The 26,263-nt window shown below is 40.3% G+C and overlaps 1 protein-coding gene across 1 annotated transcript in view; it reads right to left on the reverse strand.

Moving 5' to 3' along the window:
* LOC126195803 (cadherin-related tumor suppressor-like) overlaps nt 1-26,263 on the reverse strand; it is a gene marked incomplete at its 5' end in the record, with an annotated part of 496,439 nt that overhangs the window by 150,160 nt on the left and 320,016 nt on the right. Inside the window, 7 exons of the mRNA XM_049934438.1 lie at nt 1,269-1,589; nt 2,596-2,901; nt 5,570-5,827; nt 8,078-8,350; nt 12,764-13,327; nt 20,506-20,934; nt 24,278-24,529. Of these exons, the coding sequence (XP_049790395.1) occupies nt 1,269-1,589; nt 2,596-2,901; nt 5,570-5,827; nt 8,078-8,350; nt 12,764-13,327; nt 20,506-20,934; nt 24,278-24,529 (2,403 nt within the window). The remainder of the gene's footprint in view (nt 1-1,268; nt 1,590-2,595; nt 2,902-5,569; nt 5,828-8,077; nt 8,351-12,763; nt 13,328-20,505; nt 20,935-24,277; nt 24,530-26,263) is intronic.

Below are 26,263 nucleotides of genomic sequence, written 5' to 3' on the forward strand. Positions count from 1 at the left end.
TGCCACAGTTACACAGCTAGGAACCCAGTCATAATGAAATAATCAGCTGTCACATACCCAACTCGAACAGATGGTTGTTGACACCAGTGCAACTCGAGCCTCCATCTACAACTTTCCATAGACTTTATCTGTAAGAAGTAAGAACTGACCCCTTATGATGAAGAGTTTAAGAAAAATTCTCTCCTTGACAAACTGAGACTTTCGGTTTACAGGAAGTGCACTCTTGCTTTCAAATACTCACTTAAATGTCTTGTCAATAAGGCTACATTTAACTGATTTTTACAGGGCTATTCACATTGTGAGCTGTGACACTTTGCATTCCTTTTCAAAACTCGTGTGCCACCTGGGAGGTAAGAGCCATCTGCTTCTCAATGAGTAATTGTGAGACCCAGAAGAAACAAAGCTTTTGTTGTTTTAATGTAGTCTAGTTTAAATTGGTGAATCATGAGTCCGGATTGGCCTGAGAATTCCCCTTTACACAGATATGGTGCACACCAGTCGTCCTAGTTTGCACGTAATACCATCTGTAAACAATTGATACAGTCAACCAGAAATGGGGAGCATCCTCAAAACCAAAATTAAATGTCTGAAACACTACAAATAATTTGATTACTGAGTAGAGATGAGGTCACTCTGATCGAAGCATTGAAGACAAGACATAAAACAATATTTCCAAAGGTTGTGTCACCAACTGTTCATTAAATTGCTAGAAAGGCAAAGATGCATCCAGTATCAATGAAAATAATCAGTTTCTGAAAATCTTTTGTAATTGAATAGGTAAAACATCTCACCAAGCAGTGGCAGGAGAACACACATAGAAAGGTATTTAAATTTTCAAGCTTTTGGAGTCAGCGGTTCTTTCTTCTGGCAGAAGGGTTGAAAAGGAAGGAAGAGAGGTGAAGGAGAAGGACTGGTGAGGTTTCCCCTGCACACCTCTTCTTTTTCTTTCAACCCTTCTGCCAGAAGGAGCCACTGGTTCCAAAAGCTTGCAAATTTAAATTCCTTTGCATGCATGTTCCCCTGCTGCTGCTTGGTGAGTAGATTTTTTATCTATCCAATTACATTATAAACGAAGTTCCTGAACATTTATTAATCCTAATACATTTTGGGAGCTTCAGACGACACACTCATATTTTAGATCAACTGCGTAAGCAGTTCTCTGCAAGAGAAAGTCGTTAGAAGTTGTGCAGTTTCTTCCCACATCTAAACTTAAGGGCTCCACACCTGAACCTGACACTACACCAAAAGCGATACTGAAGGCAGCATACCTGGGCTTCGTCAGTGTCATTGCCACGGATGGAGCCACGGTTCTTGGCCAGCACAGTGAGGACGGCACGGCTCTGTGTCTCGCGGTCGAGGCGGCGCGCCACTCTGATTTCACCCGTGGTGGCAACGATGCTGAAGCCTCTGTCATTGCTGGCGCCCACAAACAGGTAGAAGACGTGCCCGTCATCGCCTGCATCCTCATCTGTGGCACGCACGGTGCCGACACTTGTGCCCACTTCAGCAGACTCGGAGACGTCCAGGTGGAATACGGGTTGCACGAAGTGTGGGTAGAACTCGTTTTCTCCCGTCACGTGCACCACCACCTGCACATAGCATCTCCTCTCCTCACCCTCTCACGCTCAGGTAGTGGGAAGACAACAGCAGCAGCTACGTGTGTCACACGTGAGGCAGTACAACACAATATGGTATGTCTTATATATACATTATGTCAGCTGACATTCTCGTTCTGGTGTTTGACTGTAACCAATACATCAAGGTCTTCACCCACCACTGTGGGAACTTATGGTAGTGTAATGATCGATGATGACATTCCAGAACAAGCACTTATGTATTTGATAGCAATGATGTGTTGTAGAAATAGTCTGCAGTGTTAGATACAATGTGGGAATTTGCCAGTTTTCCAGACTGAAAGCAATGATGTTCATTGTTTTTAATTGCTGTGATTGAGAACAGTATATTATTTAGGTGCGTTCGGCATTTTGCGCAGCAGTTGTATGCTTTTACAGTGCCACTGATGCTGTTTTTTGTGTACTGTTGGTTACAAGTGGGTGTCACTGTCCTAGTTGGATTAGTAGTGATTAGGAATTAAGTGTCAATCTAAGAAATATGCTACTTATTTTATAGCCCACTGAGTTGCAAGGTGATTACATTAGGAAACTAGACACTACATGGAATTCTCACAAAATTCTAGCGATGACTGCTGATACTCCACTTAACTGTAAGTTTAATAGTGTGAAGGGTTAATACTGTGACTGGGTTTCTTTGGTTGTCAAACTGCCACGAGAATTTATGTCGATTTCTCAGTACGGCAGCGGGTTCGATGCTCTTCTGCAGTCGAAGTCTGCCAGCTGCAGTCTGTGTGTAAATATGGAAAGTTGCTGACAGAACGGAGGGAAAAGACAGGCAGATGATACGAACAGAAGAGGCGGGATCGTGTTTTAAACTCTGAACGATGCTGAGTTAGTTAGGGGGCACAACGATAGCTCAGCTGGGCAGAGTCAGACGAGGAAACTGATTGCCGTACTAGAGCAATAGTCCTGGCATCTCTCAAATAGAGTCCCTCTCACTCTATACGCTCAGATTACTGACCTCGGTGGAGCCGTACATGGGTGAGTCGGGATTAGCGGCGAGCACGTCGAGTGTGTACAGCTGGGTCTGCTCGTAGTCGAAGGGTCGGCGGGAGTAGAGCACGCCCGTATCTGGATCCAAACGGAAGGCGTCGCGTCCCGAACCACCCACTACGGAGTAGCGCACGACAGCGTAGCGTGCCGAGTCGGCGTCATGCGCGAGCAGTGTGAACACTGGTGTGCCCGCTGGCGCATTCTCACGCACCGAGGCCGAGTACTTGGCGTGCTCAAACGATGGTGCGTTGTCGTTCACGTCCGTCAGAGTCACCTGAAAATGGTAAATTAGGAAGAGTGTCAGTTGTGGCATCAAGTCATGGAATCTTACTGCGTAAATACAAATTACTGTTGTGCTTCTGGTTACAGGTAAAAACAGATCACAATCATCACTCCACCATCTCAATTTACATAAAGTCAAAATATTACCTTTACTTCAAAATGACAATAACCATAATAATGAAGAAATTTATCCAAAACGTAACTGCATGAAAGATTTAAAATAGTCTAAAAGTGCACAATTGAAAAGGGTCTGTAGGTTAAAACAACTTGGCAAGCAATCTATACATACTGTGAAAAGTATGGGGAGGCAACAAAAAATTTAATAAACACTCGATACTTTCTTTCAAAGTGTAACATAGAGCACATATTTGGCTAATTTACGGACAGATCTCTTCCGTGCAGAGTGGATTCACTCTCCTACAATGTGACATGTGTATGCTGTGTGACTGCACACTGGTAGGCCTTCTCACCGTAGGAAACTCTACTGCCACACAGTTAGGAATCAGGTGTTGATTGTTTCACCTGTGGCTGGAGAGAGCCAAGTCTGTACTATGTAACATGCTTCAGGGACTGCAGCTTATTACCAGCTTATTCTAGGCACTCAACCACCCACTGACACGTGAAGAAGTTGCACCTTAGGTTACGGTGCACAGTGAAGCCACCTGGTATTTGTGCCTCTTCGGCTGCTGTGTCTACAAATCTGTTATCCCAGATACCCACATGTTCTGATGCCAAACAGAACACCACTTCCTTCCCTAGATATTAGAGCAAATGGAGGGTCCCGGATAGACTGGAGAGGGATATGTTCCCTTGACTGTCGGAAATGCAAACACAGAGACAAAGTAGATGAGGACATTAACTAATGGAACATAGGTCACCTATACCAGATCCCGCAAGGTTGTATATACCTCTGCACTGAGATTAAGAATTTGTCCAGGAAACGAGTTCTGGGAACTCAATCTGATTACAAAACAAAATGGCTATTCTCCTTTACTTCTATCCACTTGTTGGCAGTGGCAGATTGAAGCTATGTTGCAAGCCAGGAAGTAAATAGGAGAGCATCCAAATGGAGGATTGTTGTCTTCCTAAAACAGACATTTTGCACACAGCTTTTATGAAGGGATAAAACAGAGCTGACAATATGTTTTCAATGGGGATTTCTTCACATTATAGAAGCAATGTCTTCAGTTTACAGGCACTTTAAGTATGGACTGCTGTTATGGACTGCAAAGCATATGTAATTCCTCAGTTGAGTTGGTGTCGGATATTGTTTCACAGCTGCTACGGAAATGGTGTGCTCTAGTGCACCACTAATCATTTGTTATGAGTAGGGACCTGAAAAAGTAGCATTTATTTTTGGAAAAATTGATATCTATTTTTGGAAAGTCACTTCTATTTATGACAAAATTCAGATATATTTTTTTCTGTTTTTAAATGATTGATGTGGAAATTTAAAAGGCTGTCATGTTAGGTATCTGAAGATAAAACCTTAGTGGTTTGAAATTGACTGTTAAAAAAAACTGGGAAGCTTTCTCACTGAGATGTTTGCTTTTGCAAAAACTTCAAAATTTTTTCCTGAAATACTCTTTCCTTCTTTTGTTGGGTGTACTGAAGTGTTCACTATATGACTGTTTTGTGCTATGAAGCAGTGGCATTTTTCCGCCAGTGAATTGAGTGAGTCTCTGATGTGAGGTGTTTCTCGGCATTATTTTTCTTTTCTCACCCAAATTGATAATGAAAAAATCTGCAGTAGGCTATATTAATTTAGCCCTTTGCCAATCTTCACAGCCGAGTTACCAATGCTAGGTAATGCCACAAGCAGAAGTGGCAAGATGCTTATAGCACAGAAGCAGAGCTGAAAATAGCTCTAGTCGCACACTAAGGGAAGAATTTTGGCACGGTCAAAATACACCGATAGGTTTTGTTTTCCACCTACTGTAGTGCCATGAGTGGCCACTATAAACTGGTGGCTGGCTGTGAGTGTAAACAACTAGAACTTTGGCCATCACAGGGAAGAGGAGTTGTGCAGGGAAACAAGCCTCATCTCCCTCTCGCACGTGTCCTGTATTTCTGTGAAAGCAGAACTGACACACAATAACAGATATTGCCGAGCTCTTCTTGTGTCTGAGAGTTATAAACAAAATTCGTGATGAACTACACAGATTCCATTCATTCATTTTAAAAAAAGAAAAGAAAAGAAAACAACACACAACACACATCGTAATGCATTTTCTGATAGCTACTGGGCAATTGCTTGCTGAGATTGGTATCAGAATCATTTCAATCATCAGAAGATAACAACTTTCACAGCTGTGTGGTGTCATGATTGTTTATGTTAGACTATGTTGGCATTGTAAACAAGGTAATTCAAGTATTTGACACAACCACAGTTCTTAAACCCTGCAACCTAAAGATGCCATGTTAAAATTTCTGCGATGCCATGTTAAAATTTCTGCTTTATATACTGGTGATGGACTGATAGATATTTTCCTCAAAAAATAATCCATTTTCTGGGACAGAGATGATGCACTGCTGCTGAAACAAGGTGTATCAATTTATTTAACAGTGGTATGGCAAAATACTAGAAAGCTGTGAGACAGAGAAAGAGAGGGAGAGCTGCAGGCTGGCAGCAGCTGCTGTGTCCCAAGAGCCATACTCACCCTCAGTGTGGCAGTGGCATGGCGCGGTTCAAAGGCAAGGTCGCTGGCGGTTATGTTGAGGTGGTACTCTGGCACCGAGTCATAGTCGAGCGGTCGGCGGATGGTGACTGCTCCCGTCTCTGCGCTCACAGCAAACTCCTCGCACTCGCTCCCACTGGAGATGGTGTAGCGCACCATCCCGTTTGGGCCCTCGTCACCATCCGTCGCCGACAGTGTCACGATGGTGGAGCCCACAGGCTCGTTCTCAGGGACTATGACCTGTGCACAAGAAACGGTCATTGTTCCTGCTCATCAGTGTGCCAGTAGTACTACTTTACACGTACGATCATTTACTGTTCTTGACGTACTAAGTTATGTTTGATTTTTGTGACTTTGCAGCTTTCTTTAATACCCACATTACTGCTTGAAGTTAGTATTTTTCGTAAAAGTATTCAGCCATAGAAGAGATGCCATAACTGAGGAACTGTACATACAGAAGGATAACAATCTAAACTAAGTGTCATTAAGGACACAAATAGATGTTCTGAAAAACTTTTTAATGTAAATGTATTTGACAATGGAAAACTCAGTACCAATGAATGTGGAAAAAAAAGCTATTTCCTCCCATTATTTCACAACATGAAAAAAAAGATGTAAAGTACAAGGACAAAGAATGGTGTGTACTGCCATCTCAGTATTGTTATTCTCTATATTTGTACGTATTTTCTGGAGGAAACTGATATTCATGTCTTGATGCCTTAAAATACTTGAACAAGACCTTTCCTATTATTTCAGTTTCCTGCAATGTGTAGAATGTAAAGTATGGAGGAAAATCACAGTTACATGCCCTGTCACAGGCAAGGTCACTGGCATGTGGCACATGAAAAAATAAATATACAAATAAATAAAATAAAATAAAAGTAAATAAATAAATTCACACTAGCTTTTGAGCTCTTGCTCTTGCTATTGCTCTAGCAAAAGTACACACATCACACACACAACCACAGAGATATCCAAATACACACATCCACTGCTGCGCGTGTGTGTGTGTGTGTGTGTGTGTGTGCACTTCGACTAGAGAAAGAGCTCGAAACATTAGTACAAATACTGTTTTCTCTTGCATGTTTCTAAGCGCCACACATCAGTCAACTACAGTGAGTTGTTGTCCTTCCTTTATTTTACATATTATTCCATCCAGGAATTTCCATTATTGTTATACATGGTCACTAGTGATGATTTATTATATGTCAAAAAAATCCTTTATTTTGCTGTAACCATTGACAAATGGGGTGTCTAGCATTGCTAAACCTTTATTGCTATGACTTAACTCCCGGCCTTTGAAAGACAGGTAAGTGTCCCATAACTTCAAATTTATCATTCACTACCACACAGTATGGTGTGATATTCTGTCTACAGTGAACCACTCAAAATATGAGGAGACATTAGCATTTGGTGACATGATGATCCAATGATGTACAGAAAAGGTTTACTCACAGCTTTGCTTACTGTATTCTTCATTCACTGAAGGTATGATGAAGGTTGTGAAAAGGCCTTTACCTTCAATGTTGCACTTTATGAAAACAGTTGATCAAATACAGAGGGTCGCTATATGTCTATATGTGTGCTCCAAGATTGCGGAACATCTGGTAACCTGGTGAATGCTGATGTTAACCAGTTACATAACATGTGTACCACTGTTTCAGCACAAGCCTTTGTGCACTGTAGTCATCAGTGGGCTACATGAGTGTGGCGCTGCAGGAGCAGAGGAGGCCATTTGTAAATGAATTGGCAAAAATGACTATTTTCTAGTATATTGGCACAGGGCAGGTAATCAAGTCTTCTAGCAGAAACCTACACAATTTTCCAGAATAGTTACACAAACAGCAATGGTATTATTTAAGTAAATAGGACTCGTGGTACATAAAAACAATAGCTTTGCCACAACTTTTGCAATTATGAGCAAGTAAGATGACAGAATTTAATGCTTGCACTTTGGAAGAACTGGGGTTTGAAACACCATCTGGCTACCCATATTTATGTTTCCCATCATTTACATAAATTAATTAAGGTGAATGCCAGGATGGGTCCTTCAAATAGGGACATAGTCAATTTGCTCCTCTGTTCTTTCTTGTGCACATTTCTAACTGACCACAAAATTGACAGGATGTTAAACCCTAATCTTCCTTTTATTATTACAATTTGATCTTGTGGACAGAATAAAGTGGCTGCCCCTGCCTGATGCAGAGAAAACTGCAACTCTTTCTTCTCTTTACCAATTCATTTTCACAAATATTAATGAAACACGTTATAATTATATAACAAGCTGACATGTTTCCTATTGTCTGGAAATGGGGAAAGAGTAAAGCAAAAGTTGTCCTTCCAGTTGAGCTTGTTTCAATTAACATTTTAAGTCAGTTTCAATGAATGCATGTAATTTATTCACTACAACAGATCTGAACAGCCACATACTGAATTTGGAACTGTTATACACTATTCTCGAACATTTAAGAACATCTGTCAGACCTTTACCTGGTAGCTAAGCGTGTTGAAGACAGGGCTGTGGTGGTTGTCTGGGGTGACCACCAGGGTGACAGTGACATCAGCGTGTCGTGGCGGGACGCCACGATCGCGTGCCCGCACCCCCAGCAAGTATGTCACACCGGCACTGCCTGGGGCTCGTGCCACAGAGATCCAGCCTGTGTCACGTGCCACCTGGAAGAACTGAGAGCCGTTGCCCGCACCTGTCTTCACGTACTCCACCTCAGCGTTCACACCCACATCTAGGTCATCGTGTGCCGTCACCTGAAAACGTGTCACACCTGCCGTTTGTCAAACATTCCACAGGAGGACCCACAGGCTACCCCCATCACCATTATCCTAATTTACAGTTGTTGAAAAAATATTAACATCATCTTAATACAGTGTGCAATGTGACTGACTTAAGTCATAAATTGGTAGGGAATATATTACCTCGGATTATAATGAGGTATCTCAAACAGCACGATCTCCACACCCACTAGCACAGATTCAGAAAATATTGATCATGCGAAACCCAGCTTGGACTTTTCACACACGAAAGCCACGGATCGAGTTAAGTGCATGGACGCAGCATTTCTTGACATCCCAAAAACATTTGACTCACTACTACACCAACAATTATTACCAAAAGTATAGATGGGATACCAAACAAAACTGATATTGAGGTAGGCTTGGTAGAGAGGGTGCTGCAAGTTATCTCGGATGAGGAATCATCAACAGAAGCACAAGTGCCTTCCCGAGTGCCCCAGGGATGTGTGATGGGACCCCTGTTGTTCATATTGTACATTAATAACCTGGCACACAATATTCCAATAGTAACCTCAGATGTTTTTAGGGTGCATATGCGGGTAAGGGGAAATAAAAAAATTCACAGCTTTCCCCGTTAAAAATAAATTTTCACCTGGTTGAAAATACACTTTTTCTGTGTTAAGTAAAAGTATACTTTCCCTCGGAACTGTAAAAGTAATAAATCCTTTGAATGGCTACGGTTTAACACACTGGCATAGAATTTCTCGGCACTATAAAAAATGAAACTCAGGAGGGGAGAAAAAACACTTTTTGGAAAGATCTTTGATGTGTAGCAACATGTACACTGCACATTTTTGCATTACGAAAGTATAAATGCGAATTCCACCAAACAACGCATGTTATTTTCCAAAGCATTGAAATCGAGATTGTGATGCTCTTTAGTATACCAGTCACAGCTCACATCAAGTGATCTCGCCACCCGATGACAGCGGACATTCAGAGCGTAGGACATGTGATGTAGTCAGCCAATAGGAACATCGCTGTTAAGTGGAACGAACACACAAATAGGAAAAGTTAATGGTTTAAATTAATATACACAGTGTTGCCACAAGAAAAGCGAAGTTTTCATGTATAATGTTGGTCTCTAAGATTTGTGGGGACGGAGATCCACTGGTTCACCCCGCAATAATATCGCTACCCTTCGGCAGCGAGAACAACTGTATCTTTACCAGATCAGTTCTCTGTAGTAGGCGCTCTATGCAAGAATAAAAGTATTCGTAGTAAGTGACAAGAGTGCAAGTGATTATTTATCATCATAATTACCACGCCCACTCTCCACTGCCTATAGATTAAGAAGCTCTAAGGGAATTCAAGCGTTCACATATAATGTTGATCTCTTTTGTGCATGTTACACTTTAAGATACATCACACAAATGTAATCTTCTGGGCTTGAAATTCTTCTAAATGGCTCGTCCTCAAAGAGTTGATTTTCAAATGAGAGTTAAATGTGATTTAAGAAATCAGTTTCAGCAGTTGCCAGATATTTCCGAGATGATCATTATTTATGAAAAACAAGTTTTTATAATTTTCATAATTACTGAATAAATATGGGCAGAGATTCAAGCCAAATACTAGTCAAGAAAAATAAAAGTAAATCAAAATAATGACACATGCAAAAAGGACAAATTTTCAGTGGTAAAAGTACTATTTAATGAATGAACATGGAGTTATTCAATGTGCAAGAAAATACTAAACAACGTGCAGTGCAATCAACAATGTAAAACATATGTAAAGTAGTAAAGTTAATTGGAATGACTTTTGGAATAATGTAATGTTAGGATCTTACTGTTATAAAAATGTAAATGAATATGTGGCAGTTATTATAGGCCATCTATTTCATGGAGACCAACTGACAGACAGACTGTACGTTTTTGCCTAGCAGATTTATCAAATAACCAAGTTAGAGATGTAAGTGTCAAGTTAATTGCAAAAAACCTGGACAATCACATCTTGCTATAAAAATATGTATTGAAACGGATTTTTTAAATTCATATTTTAGCATTACTGTTTCATTGCTGGAATGAGGTACTGTGTTATAGATAATAAATCATAAGAATGCACAATCTTTTAGTACCAATGTTAAAAATATTTTTATTTATTCATTTATATTATGGGATGGGAATGTCTAAACTGTATGGCCACCTCTGGCAAACTGTACAACCCAAAATGCTCCTGGATATGTATGTACACAAATTCTGAATAGCTAGGAATGAGATTTTGTGCCATTTCTTGCAAAGAAACTATTCCAGATATGAATTTCAAATAGCTCAATTGTATTCAATTCTGGTGCGTTGCGGGACCAGGAAGACATGCCATCACATTTCATCTTCATGCTTAAAAAACAAAGCCTTGAAATTTCTTCCAGTCTTTGTTGAAGCATTTGCAACAAAGAAAATGGATTCCTCATTGCGTAAGACAGTCAGTGAAAGTAGTCACCGAAAATAGCTTTTAGCTTTTTTACAAAAATCTTTGCAAATACGAATTATTTAGCATCATTTACTTTATATATTATAAATGTGACATATATGTTTAAATAGTTTAACACAATTTAGTTACGAGAGAAAATAAAAATTATTCACAAATATCACTTTATTTACAAGAGTGTACGTTCATATGATTTGTAAATGCAGTTTTTTTCACCTAAAGTATTGATTAATGAATATCATGGATGGAAAAATTTACTGCCACAGAAACAAGAGGTCAGTTTAGTTAACAGCCACTAAAGAATCAATATAATAATTTGTCAGAATATATGTTTCTGATATTTTTTTGAAGATTGGAGTGACATATTTTAATTTCTTCATAAAACTAAAATTTAGCTCTGCTGGACTATGTCCTTTAGATGTCTTTCCTCACTACAATACACATTATCTCCTAGGTACAGACAAGCTAATATTGCTACAGCCGGAAAAACACTAAACTGAAACTTCTGTCATTACAAAATAAGTATATTAACTAAGCTTATCTGAACACCAATTCAATAATATGAAGTTACTTATGGGCAACTATCACCATACCCACGTACCCCCTCCTTACATTGTCTACAGTAATGTAATACACACATGTATCCCTCAATGTGCATCTGCTTAATTTCTGTGTCTTCCAAATAATGTGCTGCAGTACCACAACAATATTAAATGGTGTTCCATTATGGATAACACTTCTATAGGAATACCTTTCGAGTCATCTATTTACTGTAGAGATACAAGAAGCTAATGTTTATTGATTTACAGGATTCTTATGTTTTGCTAAAAAAGTCCAAATGTATGTTGATGTTCACCTTGGCTGTTGTTTTTTACTTTTAATGTTAGTGCTTCAACTGTGTCAATGCGTTTTCAGCAGCTCTGTCTGTTGGAAAGATATGCCATAAAAAAGGATAACGGGAACATAAAAATGACATGTATTGGAGAACAGTACTCTGGTCATACTGCAAAATAGTGGTACCAGTATTCTCTTACTGGAAAAATTCAGACACATTTACAGTTTAAGTATGTGACTGAAAAATGAGGGGCAACACATTTTTCACACAATCCTATAAAGTGATTCCTAAAATTCTGCACTAACATGTTTGACAGAACACTTTATCCAGACTGTGTTGTATTGTACAAATAGCAGCTCACTCATTAGATATGTTTGAGTATCAGTCCCACTAATGTACTTTACATCATTCTCAGACCTCAATTAAACAGGTACGATTGTGTTCCAAACTCTTAGCAGATTCCCTAGTAATTGTTACATGCTCAATTTTACAAAGATTTTCCCACAGAGCCTAAATCACAGTTGTCAATACTGAACTCAACCCTTTGCTGAAGAATATTAGTTACTCAATATTAATGACATTGGCAGCTGTGTACTTCTTCTAACATTTACCATCCAAGACTACTCACTAACAGATGGACCAACTGCAGGAAAAATAGTGACTACTGTTTTCTGAAAGTGTCATGGTGTAATCTTCACATTCAGCACAGTTCTGTAATTCTTATGATTTGTGTATTGTCATGTACATAATTTGTGGCTTACTGTTCATTTGAGTTGCAAGTGTCTCTCTCTCTGTGTTGTAGCTATTACAAACACCAGTCTGTTAATCACACACTTTACGGTGTCTCTTATGTGGAGGAGGATACCAGGAGCAAACACTTGCAATTGGCTAACAGCCATCGGCTGTTGCGATGAGCCCTGCATCCTTCTGCCACGGCAGTCAGCTTACAGCTTATAAAAGAAGTGAATTCGTAGTGTTACGGAGCATGAAATTGTTACATAGCTAATGCTGGCCACGGGTGTAAACATTCCGTAACAGCATGAAACTGACTGACTTTCACTGATCACAAAAGGGCCACATTTCAAATGTGCAAGAAGTATAGTACTCACCTTAATGATTCGCAGACCCACAGAAGCCTTCTCTGGCACAGGCGAGAAGTAGGTATCTGTCTCAAACTCAGGCGAATTGTTATTGGCATCGACAACGTCTACTGTGACGAGGCACTCCGAGGACATGGGTGGCTTGCCATTGTCGGTGGCAGTGACAGTGAAGGAGTACTGGTTCTCGGGTGAGCGGTCCATTGAGGCACTGTGCTTGTAGCGCAGCCGCCGCTTGGAGAAGATGTCGCCACTTGCCGGATCGACGGTGAATAAATCGGAGGGCTGCTGGAGCGCGTACGAGATAACAGAGTTGGGGCCCTGCTTGTCACGGTCTGTGGCCACCACACGCCCCACGAATACTGCCTCCGACTGCCGCCGCTGCTGCTGCTGCTGCCCCTGCCCCGACGCTCCCACTTCACTCCCGATGTCGCCCTGAGTGCTGCTCCCAGTCATCGTCTCTGGTACACTGAAGCTGTAGTAGGAGTGCTCGAACTCAGGTGCGTTGTCATTCTGGTCCTGGACTGTGACGGTGAGTGGTGTCTCAGCACGCCACGACCCGTCTACTGCCGCCACCTGCGTGCGAAAGCCATGGAGGGAGGTCATTACAGGTACAGCTTGTGATGTGATAGTCCCAACTGGCCATTTAATTGTGTAAAAACAATCATATTACTGTTCAATAGACTTACAGCAATAGCTACATGAAAAGTCTTTTCAAGAAACACTTATATTTCAATTTAACAATGTAGGAAAAAATAGCTTGCTTCTTACATTAAGTTGACGACAGGCGCAATTAAAAGACATTTACACAAAACTTTCATCCACAACCTTCATCAGCAAAAGAGAAATGCACACCATTCATGCTCACAAGCAAGCACACCCCATGCACACATGACCGCCAACTCTGGCAGTTCTGGCCTGAGCTGCTTGCTTGCTTGTGTGTATTTCTCTTTTGCTGATGAAGGCTGTGGCAGAAAGCTTTATGTAAATGTCTTCTAATTGTGCCTGTCTACAACTTAATGAGTCTTCTTTACTGTCAGTAGCAATCTACCATTTTCCTATGTTGTTGATATTTCTACCTGGAGTTTCCAATGTTTAAATTTCGATTTAACAGACATTAATTAAAATGGTAATCAGTAGGAAAGTGTTTCATCAAGTTGTGTTTTTGATGAAATCAGTCAAAAATTTATAAATTTATAAATAAGTTACATAATTACAATGAGTTTTCATTGAAGGTAATGTCTTTTATAATTCATAAAGGAAAATTTTGTCATCTTGATTAACATATTTTGTGAAACTAGGTGAGAAACAACCTGAAACTTAACTATAGGTTACGTGGGGATTAATAGTGTTATTAAATTACCCTTGTAATTAAGTCTAGTGATGAACATAAATAGACAGTTTTGTTAAAAAAATTGATGATTTCCATCCACATACACACAAGATAATTTGAGAACCCTATTTATTTAGTAAAATTACTAAATTATAATTTAATTGAGTTATATTAAATTATAATTAAATTGCAATACTTGAGTCTAATTCTGAACATCAAATTGTCAACACCAGCCTTTCGTTAATATTTAATGACATTAGAAACTGTACGTAGGAGGAGAAACCAAGGTAACAAAGTTGCTCAAAACTGGATTGTAAAAATTAATATTTGTAATTTAAATTCATGTGAAATGTGAAAGTGAAAAATAAATTATTTTATTTTCAAATAATGCACAGATTTAAATTATGTTTTTGAGATAAAATGAAGCAGTAAGTTACAAGCACATTCTGCAATCAGGGAAGGATAGGAAAGGAAATTAACTGTGTTCCATTTGAAGGAACAACCTCGATATTTACCTTTACTCCTTTCGGGAAAGAATGCACAGTTCTGGAGGGTGAGCTGAAAAGTAGCGCCTCCAGGTTTTTTATGTGAAAATTCACAAAGCTTTTGAAATACAACAAAGTTTATTAACATTCTACATCTTTATTTTTCCAGTCCACATATTTATTCCTCAACATAATCACCCGCATTCTCCAAAAGAGAGAGCAGTTGGTTGATTTCGTCACTGTAGGATGTTTGACTTTGTTGATGGAACCACAACCTGGCTTCTGCTTTTACCATTTCATCACTGTCAAACTAAAGTCCTTGAGGGTGTTCTTTAAATCTTGGGAACAGATAAAAATCAGATGGGGCCAAGTAGGGACTCTATCGTGGATAATCGATGACAGTGATTGGAAGGTGCTGGATTGTTGCAGATGTTGGGTGCTCATGTGTGGTGCGGTATTGTCATTCTGTAAGAGAGGATTCGCCATGTGTGAACAAACTCTTTGAATTTGTGCTTTCACATGTCTAGGAACTTTCTCGTGCACCAACATAGTTACATTATGTTCTGCCACATTACACACTACAATTCAGAGCCTTCTAGCAGCAGAGAGTTGCAATTTGCATCAGCTAAGCAGGAAAGTTGACCGTGGAATACACGTGATATGTAACACCTCAACCGATATTGAGGACACAATCAAAAATTTGGAGCCACTACTTTGCAGCACACCCTCATCAATCGGACCGGTCGGATATGGATTTGAACTGCCATCTTTACAGTCATGAGTCCAGTATCTTACCACTGTGGTACCTCATTCAATTACAAATTTTACTCTTTGGTAAAATCCAGGGTCCAAGTTACAAACTGGGGGAGTTAAGCAAAAAAGTAAAACTGAATGTGTCATATAGTGATGCAGTCTACCCCTGATATGTATACTCATGAGCAGTTGGGTTACAGACAGGTATCAAACAATATATAGCATTTCCTTTTGTGATGATGACAACAGTGAGACACTGTGGTCCAAGTTCATAAACACACCAAAACCACAGGAATCTCACCCCGATCCCTGGTCATACAGTTGCTGCTAGTATCTGGTTGAGGCAGGTCGAAGCCGGGACATGTCCCAATTGGTGCCAGCCGAGACTGGGCTGAGGTCAGACGACATATGTTGGGGTGGGAGCAACATATGTCTTGTGTTTGTGGTTGCTAAACATATTTTGACACAATACAGGTTTCAACGATATTTTCTTCCAGAGCATATTCCACAAATGGGCTAATTTTACAGTGTGTTTCCATTCAGCAGAATATCTGCAGTAAGTATCTAGTTGTGTAGATGATATTTTTTTTTCCACTGCAGAGGGAGCAGTGATATGTGTACTGGGAGGCAGTTTCCGCCCAATGTTGTGACAGGTTCTTATAGGTGATATGGCTGCTCACCAGTTGCTTTTTTTCAGTGCAGAACTGTTTATAATCCCTTGACACAGAACTATAAAAAGAAGGAGAAAAAACTTAGGAAAAGAGGAAAAATATGAGAATGAATGAATATAAATTGAATACAAAACTTGAGATTTTGTTCACAGCACAGATGAAGTAAAAGTCAACAAACTTATGTAGGAACTGTATAATGTATGGTGTGAACTGAACTGTAGCCTTGTGGAATATGAAGTGACACACATTTCTTGAAGGCAAAAGATAAAACATTATCCTATTATTGTGTAGCTATTATCAAGCTGGAGATAGTAAACTAAGCAAAAACGTAGATATAATTTTGTAACCATGTTGTTGAAAATGAGACTTTACTGTCGTATGAGGACCACATGGTCTGTGGCTGTTCAATCAGATATGTCAAAACATCTGCTTCACTGTGAACTATGTACCTGCTTAAAAACACTGTAAGAACTGCAAGACTTCAAAATATATTGTACAATATACAGTGATGAAGTTAAGATACACAACACCAAATATACCTTGAAAGGAAAAAAGAAATAAATCAAGGTGCAGTTTTTGATAAGCAAGTCATTTTTAGTGTTTATATCTCCTGCATAATTCTTTTTTTTCCAACTGGAATTACAAACTTTTTTCTGTGGATTGGAAAGAGCCTTCAAAGAGGATGTAACATGTCTAGAATATAAATAATTAATTATGTATATTTATTAATTGTTTTTTATAAATAATAAACAAATAAATATTTGCTGTTATCATTCAAATAAATTCCCATCTTTCTTTCGGTAATGCTGCCTGGCTTTTCCCAATGCTGATGCTCAGTGGAATATGAGGATATTTTCTGACGTTGAAATTAGGTAATGTGCAGATCAGTTCACTTACTATGCACCCTTTGGACACATGTGAGCTGACAATAACTGAAAGCAAGTTCCAAGTGATGAGGCTGGAGAGCTGACACTTTCAAGAGCTTCATGACAAAGACTTTCGAAACCAATTACACTTATTTGAATGGTGTCCAGGAAAGCTGCACAGTCATGTGTTGTTTCTATGCAAGAGTCCGTCTGCTTAGCTGGGTGGTACCATGCTTGCCTGCCATGCAAGTGGGCCAGGGTTTGATTCCCTGTCGGGTGGGAGATTTTTCTCCATTAGTGGACTGGGTGTTGTGTTGTCCTAATCATCATTTCATCCTCATCACAGGCACACAAGTTGTGCAATGTGGTGTCGAATGTAATAAGAGTTGCACTTGGCAGCCGAACTTCCCCGAATAGGGGCCTCCTGGCCAACGATGCCATATGCTCATTTCTATTTCTATGTAAGATTTTATTTATGGATGAAGCACTGATTACAAACAGTGTGAAAGACAATCTAGACAATATGCAATACAGCTCAGTTGAAAATTCACATTACTGATGAATAAGCATTTGCTACATCAACATGTGGTATGGGCTATTGATGTATCTCATCATTGGTCCCTGTTTTATTGAAAGGACTCTAAATAGCCACAAGGGTCTACGGTTCCCAACCGATATGCTGCCACAATTTTGCAAGACATCCTGCTGGACATAAGCCACTCCACGAACTGCCTGTGTATTTGGCAGAGATTTTTATAGACCTTCTCAATGAAACGTTTGGGAGTCGTTAGAATAGTTGTTTGACAAACATAAATTAGCCTACAAGTTCACCAAACTTAACAACTCCAGACTTTGGAGAAAATAAAAACAATAGGTCCACAAGGAAACACCCGTGGTTCCACAAGACAATAAAACACTGACCTGTGCTGAAAAAGTCTGGATTAAAATCAACAACTAATACTCTGTCTGTTTGGAATTGCATTATAGTATGTATTAATGCTCTAGATCAACATTTTGAACACTCAATATGACAGTCATAATAACAAACACCTGAACCACAGGGCGGACATTTGAGGGACCTCTTCTCCTGATGGCGGAACTGCTGTTTGCTGCACTGTTACTTTGTTAATATTTGAGAGTGAAATGTTATGTCATCAAAATTCTCTTCCAATGCTCTTTTTGACAACAGAGGTATAAGTACATAGTTACACTCGGAAAAAAAAATTGGTGTAATAATTCAGCAGCCTTAAATGTTATTTTATTATTCTGATATATGTTGTGTTGCCTGTCTTAGTTGCCTCCCTCTGAACATATCTTATTTTCGCAAATATAGACGGCAATTTTTTTTGTAAATTTTTGCTCAAAAAATCACAGCATGGCCTATAGTCGAGATTTTACACCTAAGATCATAAACTGTCAATTTCAAAATGAAATGTACACGTATTTTGTGGGTTGAAATTAATACCATTACAAGTTACTGCAGTGTAATGTCACAAGCTCTTACAACAAAATTGGCCACGAAGCTTTTTTGTCCATCAGCCGTAATGCTCAACATCATTGTGCAGCAAAGTTTTCTGCATCACATGTACATATTTGCTCACTATGTTTCCCTACATTATTTACTGCAGTGCTGGTCACCATATCAAAACAGACTGGCATTTGGTCTGAATCCTTTGTTTGGAATGTAAACAAAAATTTTAGCATCTCAAAGTTGAATCATATGACACTGAAAAGATATGAAAGTTTTCATAAACTTTAGGCAGTTTTTGTGCAATTGTAGTTCTGTGACAAACAGATAAGATTGTTTTACTGCCTAAATAACCAAACCCACCCATATGAAACTTTAAATTCCATTGGCAAAATGGTTCTTTTACATTCTATTCACTACCAAGTTGACCCAGAGCACAAGCATACCAGTAATAATGTTGCTCTCCATTGCTCAATTGTTATGTAAAGTTGCTAACTTAATTTAGTGTCTGCATCATGTGCACACAGTATGTGATCAAAAGTATCCAGACACCCCCAAAAACATAAGTTTTTCATACTATGTGCCTTGTGCTGCCACTCACTGCCAGGTACTCCATATCAGCGACCTCAGCAGTCATCCACTGCAAGTACTACAACAGTTAGGCAGGAGGTGAGTAAACTTAGATTTCATGGTCGAGTGGCTTCTCATAAGCCACACATCATGCCAGTAAATGCCTAACGACGTCTCGCTTGGTGTAAGGAGCATAAACATTGGACGATTGAAAAGTGGAAAAATGTTGTGTGGAGTGAGGAATCACGCTACACAATGTAGCGATCCGATGGCAGGGTGTAGGTATGGCGAATGCCTGGTGAACATCATCCACCAGCACGTGAAGCGCTAACAGTAAAATTCGGAGGCAGTGGTGTTACGGTATAGTCGTGTTTTTCATGGGGAGGCTTGCACCCCCAGTCGGTTTGCGTGGCACTATTCGATACCTCTCCTCAGTTCAGCACTCCACGAAGAATGGGCTGCCATTCCCCACGAAACCTTCCAGCACCTGATTGATTGTATGCCTGTGAGAGTGGAAGCTGTCATCAAGGCTAATACTGAATTCCAGCATTACTGATGGAGGGTGCCGCGAACTTATAAGTCATTTTCAGCCAGGTGTCCGTAGTACTTCGCAACTGGCATCTATTGGCAGTTTTAACTAAACCTCAAGCCACAGAATGCACTCAACGAAAATCACGATACTGAGGGCCAGCAGGAGACCTTAAGCCTACACATGAGCAGACACATCATTAGCCAATCAGAACAGGCAAATGATGACAAAAAATTGCAGAGATTAGATGAGCACTAGCACTGCATGCGAACAGGACAAAAAGTTCAATGGAGAAGTGCCTCATTGTAGCTAGTTAAAATAACTTTGGGGGTGGTTGTTCAGTTGTGAAAAGAAAGGCAGGTGAAGAAGACACCTGAGAGAAAACCAAACACCATATGCCCCATGGGATGACCTGGAGAAGGACCTGGCAGCCCTGGTCATTGAAGACACCTGCAGGAACCTACCACAAAACAAAAATTAATGGAGGCAGTTTGTGGATGCGGTATGTGGTCTGCAGGGGTGTGCTCGCTGGATATGTATGTGTGTAGTTCAGTGGTGGAGGGTGACAGCATACCGTGCACCCGTACACCTAGCTGCTTGCACGTCACCAATCAAATAAGAACAAGTACTCTGCAGGCAGTTCAGTCATCTTTGCATTGACGAGGATGGCATTGGCAGCAGCAGTAGTGGCGGCAATGCTAACGGTGATGCGAATGTCCGTATCCGTAGCAAAAGGCAACATCGGTATGCGAGTATTATGTTCCCCAGACGTGCTGCACATTTACTGGCCCCTACGCATCTGACTGTGGCACTGTCTCTGCTATACAGAGATTTCCCTACCCTCGCTTGTCGAGGGGGCAAATTCGACCGTCTCTTCTCCTCTCCTCTCTCGACCTGCTACATTTGATGCAGCTGCCCTAGATATCGGGAACTGCAGTGACGATTTGGAGCTCGGGAAGGAGTAGTACTTGCTCTAGAGGGAGACCCTACGGTAAGGAAATTTAAATTTATTGCGTGGATCTCATAAAGACTGACAAACTGGAAGAGACACACGGGGCACGGAGCAGAAGAGGCATCACCTTGAGCAGGTACTCGTCCTGTGCCTCGCGGTCCAGCAGCCCTGCCACTGTGACGTTGCCGGTCACCGGGTCGATGGCAAACCGCTCGCCCGGGTTGTCGGCAAAGCTGTAGGAAGCGTTAGCGTTTTCACCCACGTCCCGGTCGGAAGAGGTGACGCGAATGACGAAGGATCCCAGTTCGGCGTTCTCGGTGACGTTGACGCTGAAGAGGCGCGTGAAGCGAGGCGGGTTGTCATTCTCGTCACGCACGGCGACCAGCACCGTGGCAGTGCCCGACAGTACGGGTGACCCACCGTCCACTGCCTCCACGAGCAGCCGGTGCGATCCTGCTTGCTCCCGGTCCAGCCGTGCCCGCGTCCACACCTCTCCGGTCACTGCGTCCACCGAGAAGAGTGCCGACGACTCCGTCGGCCGCAGCCGGTACGACACCTGAGGAATGTCAGTGAATGCATTTTCTTACTTTTAAATGTCATCGGTTGCTCTCTCATCTGTGAGTGGCGAGGGGAAGAACGTATCAGTTACCGTACACCTTCTTACAAGAAATATGCAACAATGGCAGCACAGCATTTCTTTGAAAAGTGGTCTCTTGACAATCTTTGTGCTTTGCTGTTACTGCTTCCATACAGCAATGGTATATATTTAACAAAATGTCACATAAATGTCGGCCTCTGCCTCTGCAGCTTGCAAACCTGTGACGAGCTTTAAATCACTGAACTTCTTCATGATGCTAGACGGAGAGTTTCCATTGTAGCTGGTTGACCACATGAAGAACTAATTCTTCATCCAAAAGTTGTTTTAATAAAAAAATCATACATAGTAAGATAATTACACACAATAAAATAATAAGATACATCCTTCCTAAAATTATTTAATTGCAATACACTAATCACATTCCAAAGATATTTTTTATATTTTAGTACATGGAAACACATCCTTTTTGTGGCTGCAGATCAAACTCTTTTATTACTGCACCCACAGAGACCATATGGCCAAAGATCAGTCCTCTAGTGGTCCAAAATGATGTTTAACATGTCAGTCAACATTGGCATCAAGTTGACAGTCATCTGCAATTATGTCAAATATGTACCATTGCTGTATGAAAGCAGTAACGGCAAAATGCAAATGTTGGTGAGTTGCACTTCATCACTCATTTCTCACAGCATATTAATGAAACCAAGGAACACTGTAGTTGATAAAGATGAAAAAAGTTTTCACACAAGCTAACATGCACTACATGCCTGGTAAACATGTTACGGCAATAAAACGTGATGTCAATTTATACAATCTACCAAAGCCTGCTACGCTGTATATGATACACTTGAAGAAGGCAGGTATATAAGAAACCTAAACTATATTGTAAAACTGGATAAACACTTCTCAAAATAGATGCTTGTACAGCTTAAAACTTATTCAAAAAAGTAAGTTTCATTTCCACCAAAGAGATAACCAGTCGGCTGTACACAGGCCTCTATCTGAAATGTCTGACCTGCAGTTTTAAGAGAATCCCGACCCCTTGAATGCCGCTTTCACAGAAAGTACAAACATGGTAGTCAGTCATAAACTGTCACATGAATGTGTTCACAGTTATCAAGTTACAGTGTAAGCTATGACGCCACCACACACTGTACTCAATGAAGACTTCACTAGGTAGTGCAAGGAGCTGGTTCAGGACTAGGGCATATATCCTGTTTGACACTACCCAAAATGTTGTTGTTGTTGTTGTTGTTGTTGTTGTTGTGGTCTTCAGTCCTGAGACTGGTTTGATGCAGCTCTCCATGCTACTCTATCCTGTGCAAGCTTCTTCATCTCCCAGTACCTACTGCAACCTACATCCTTCTGAATCTGCTTAGTGTATTCATCTCTTGGTCTCCCCCTACGATTTTTACCCTCCACACTGCCCTCCAATACTAAATTGGTGATCCCTTGATGCCTCAGAACATGTCCTACCAACCGATCCCTTCTTCTGGTCAAGTTGTGCCACAAACTCCTCACTACCCAAAATATGTTGAGGGAATTATGAGTACTCCAGTGATAAAGAATGTTGGTGGTAGGAAGCCTGTGTACAGTATGGCCCATGAGACCGAGTACAATATCTACAAACTTGTGAAAAATGAAAGTCTATTAATTTCAAAAGTTTTTATGTTTTCATTGGCAGCTGATGCTACATGTGTCTGTATGGGTAGCTGCAAATGCATTATAATTGAGGACCAGGGGTTCAAAAAGGAAGGTGGACTGTTCAACAAGTATAATATTGAAATAATCCAAACAAATGGCAAACTTCCAACAGTGAGAGAGCATGGCTTCCAGTTTTAAAAGATAAGATAAATCTTTTGGCCAACTACTGCTTCCTATGAAAGATTGTTCCAGATTTAGGATATAGATGGAGAAAAAAACATATGAATGGAAATTATTAATGGAAAAAGAAGTGATCTGGGAAAAGAAGTATTTAAGAGTCACTCAGAAATACTTGAATAATGAGAGATCTACTATGTACTATTAAAGACATGTGCATCTGTACATATCACGGTTGGAATAATTATACAAACAAAGCTTCACATTCACAGCTTTCCAGGAGAAACCTGCTTATTGGTTATAATAATGTGTTCATGCCAAACCCAGTGTCTATTTTTAAATTTGGAACATGTTGTATCATAATGATATTACCTTCTACAAACTTTCGGAAAATACTCATGATGAAAATAATTCAGTGCAGGGAGCAGATCTCTCACTCTGCAGTGTTCTTCACACCATTGCAAAAATTCCGAAGAGATTAAAACCGTGCAACAAATACTTCAGCCAGAAACTTCACCTTTCATGCAATATGCTCTCACCAGTGTAATCCCAAAAATACCTTCCAAATACAACATTTGTGATTAATAATGCTTCCTACAAAAACATTAATGTGAATCCACTGACAATGTTTTTGTCTATGAAAAAGGGCAATGTCTGTGTTCGTGTCACAAGTTAAAAAAGACGTTTTTACAAATGTCGAACACATTCTGTATTACATGTATTTGTTTTCAGACCAGGCGACGGAAGCCTCCAGCATAGTAAGTTACCCAGGGATGAGAGCAATCGTTCCCAACACTGAATGTGATCCATCTCTGAATGCCTGCTTAACAACATATTGGATTCTCACTGTGAATGACTACTGAATGGACAGTGGAACAATTATGTCCACACCCCCCCCCCCCCTTTCAACAAGCGAGCAATTCTTACTAGAGCTTCAGATGCTGCATGACTTCAACATATGACTTCTCCCCAGCCCTGTAAACATAAATTGCAAGTTGTTGTTATAACCAATCAAACGGGTTGAGCGTGTTGCAGTGGAACAGGTACACAGACACTACAGATAACAGTCAACCCTGGGCCACTTACAAGAGGAACAGCAGCAGCGACGAGGGTGAAATGACACTTCATTCACCTCTCTAAAGCAATTCCAAGTGGAGGTGAAGACTATACCAGGAAGTCACAACCCACTGCAACTTGTCATTCTGGACTCTAAAACGGACTCTTCAACAGAGCTTCCCATTTTCAAATGGCTCTTGCTGGCCCACCCCAATATTATTACATCAAATTCTGCCAGGAAAAAGTGCACTCCTCTGTCCCCACCGATTATTTCTCCCCGTGAGACACAACTTTTTAAGACTCTGAGGGCTTGTCCAGACACCTATTCTATCACTGTCAGACAAAGTGAGAATTTGGTGCCCCCACTCCTGTGCATATTTCACCACTGACCAGTTTCCTCTTCACCGAGTGCTTTCCAGCTCACCTCTCCATTGACATCGGTGTCAGCATCGTCGGCGTGCACACGACAAACCAGCACAGGTGGCGGCCGCTCCTCAGGCACTTCGGCATTGTAGACGGCGCGCTCCAGCACAGGTGCATTGTCGTTGGCATCCCGCACCGTCACATCCAGCCGCACCACTGACCGCAGCGGCGGAGAGTCGTTATCACGTGCCTCCAGCCACACCGAAAAGCTGGCTGCCGTCTCATAGTCCAGTCCACCACCCGCCACCACCACCTGCCCACAGATCAAACTTACAACCGGTCACTGGCACATGAGAGGGCTCACTCACAGAGCAGAAAAGTGAGTATTCAGATGAATACAGTAGTATTTTTATATTAACAGCAGACATTGTCTTCTAAGTCATGCAACTCTCGTACGACATAAGATTTTCCTGTAAATGTGCAGAAGATTTACACTACATCACTAGTACAGACAGCTCCCCCTCAAAAACACAGTGCATTTTTATAAATATGTAAAAGACATCTTAATGTTTTGTGCTGGATAACGTAATGAACTTTGCTTAAAGCTTTGCAGAGATAAATACAAACAAATTCTATTTCTCTGAGACATGTGTCACATATCACGTCGTTATTCAATTTTATACATGAGTTATAAATGCCAAAGGAAAGAACAGCCATCACAACATTTTGGATTTTGTACTTCGCTTCATTGGATTTTCTCTATTTTAATAAATTACATTTTGGTGGCGTTGCAAAATGGCTTAGTACACCAATGCGAAAACATATAAAATATGGTGCTGTGACAAGCATAAATTAGAGACTTACGCATACACATTGTATTTATCAATTTTCATTATTTATTTATCTCCCTACAACACACACACACACACACACACACACACACACACACACACACACACACACACACACTTCTTCCTATCAAAACATTCTGCTGTAAAATATTTTGAGCACATTTTAAAATATCTTTACAGATGAACTTCTTCCATTTTTTATTTTCTAGCACCATCTTTTGAATTTTCAATTATTTTTCTTGTCATAGATGTTAACAGTAGAACTTCCTTCTGTGACTACTTTAAATAAGCACAATGATTTGGAAACCTGTATAATACAGAACAAAGGACTCAGAGAGCTACATGTACATCTTATCTGCACATGAACATTGCTCAAGTTACTGGTGCCCCCATCAACAGCACAGAATGGATTTTTGGGTATAATGTTTTGACTCTGACACTAACAAGGGCTATGGCAGTGATACTTGCTAATAGGGGGCATTAACCTTCTCACTGTGTTGGCTTGTTTAATAATGACAGATTTAATGCTTTTGTGTGTTTTTAATCTTTATTTTATTGTTTGCTTTGTTTTCATGACAGACTAAGATGATTGCATGACGTAACATTTTCCTAAAATTGTTCTCCCACAAGACAGGCCAATTATCTGAAAACAAAAAATTATTTAGGTCTTGCAATATCTAGACAAAGAAAAAGCCTACACTGTGCATGAGTAAGAATGTAAACAGACAGAAAACATTAATTAATAAAAATGGTTTCAACATGGAAAGTGTTAGCATTGTTCAAGATAAAACACATATTTATTTACTTTCTTTGTCTCTTAGGAAGAAAACAATACACAAATGATAAAAAAGACACTACAAGCTGAATTCTAAATATTGTTTCATGTGTGTTTTGTTTGGGAAATACTGTTCTTATTCATTCAGTTTTCAACATTGTGGAGAATTTTCTTTATGAGCATCATCAAGCAGTCAAGTATGTCTATTATGAATTTGCTTTTGTCATTGATAAACTCTGCTAATGATACTAGTTCCTTAATGCTGCTACTATAATCTGAGTTTTACTAGAATATGGTGGTGGTGGTGGTTAGTGTTTAACGTCCCGTCGACAACGAGGTCATTAGAGACGGAGCGCAAGCTCGGGTTAGGGAAGGATTGGGAAGGAAATTGGCCGTGCCCTTTCAAAGGAACCATCCCGGC

This window comes from Schistocerca nitens, chromosome 7, assembly GCF_023898315.1.
Source record: "Schistocerca nitens isolate TAMUIC-IGC-003100 chromosome 7, iqSchNite1.1, whole genome shotgun sequence".
In the NCBI taxonomy this organism is placed as follows: Eukaryota; Metazoa; Arthropoda; class Insecta; order Orthoptera; family Acrididae; genus Schistocerca; species Schistocerca nitens.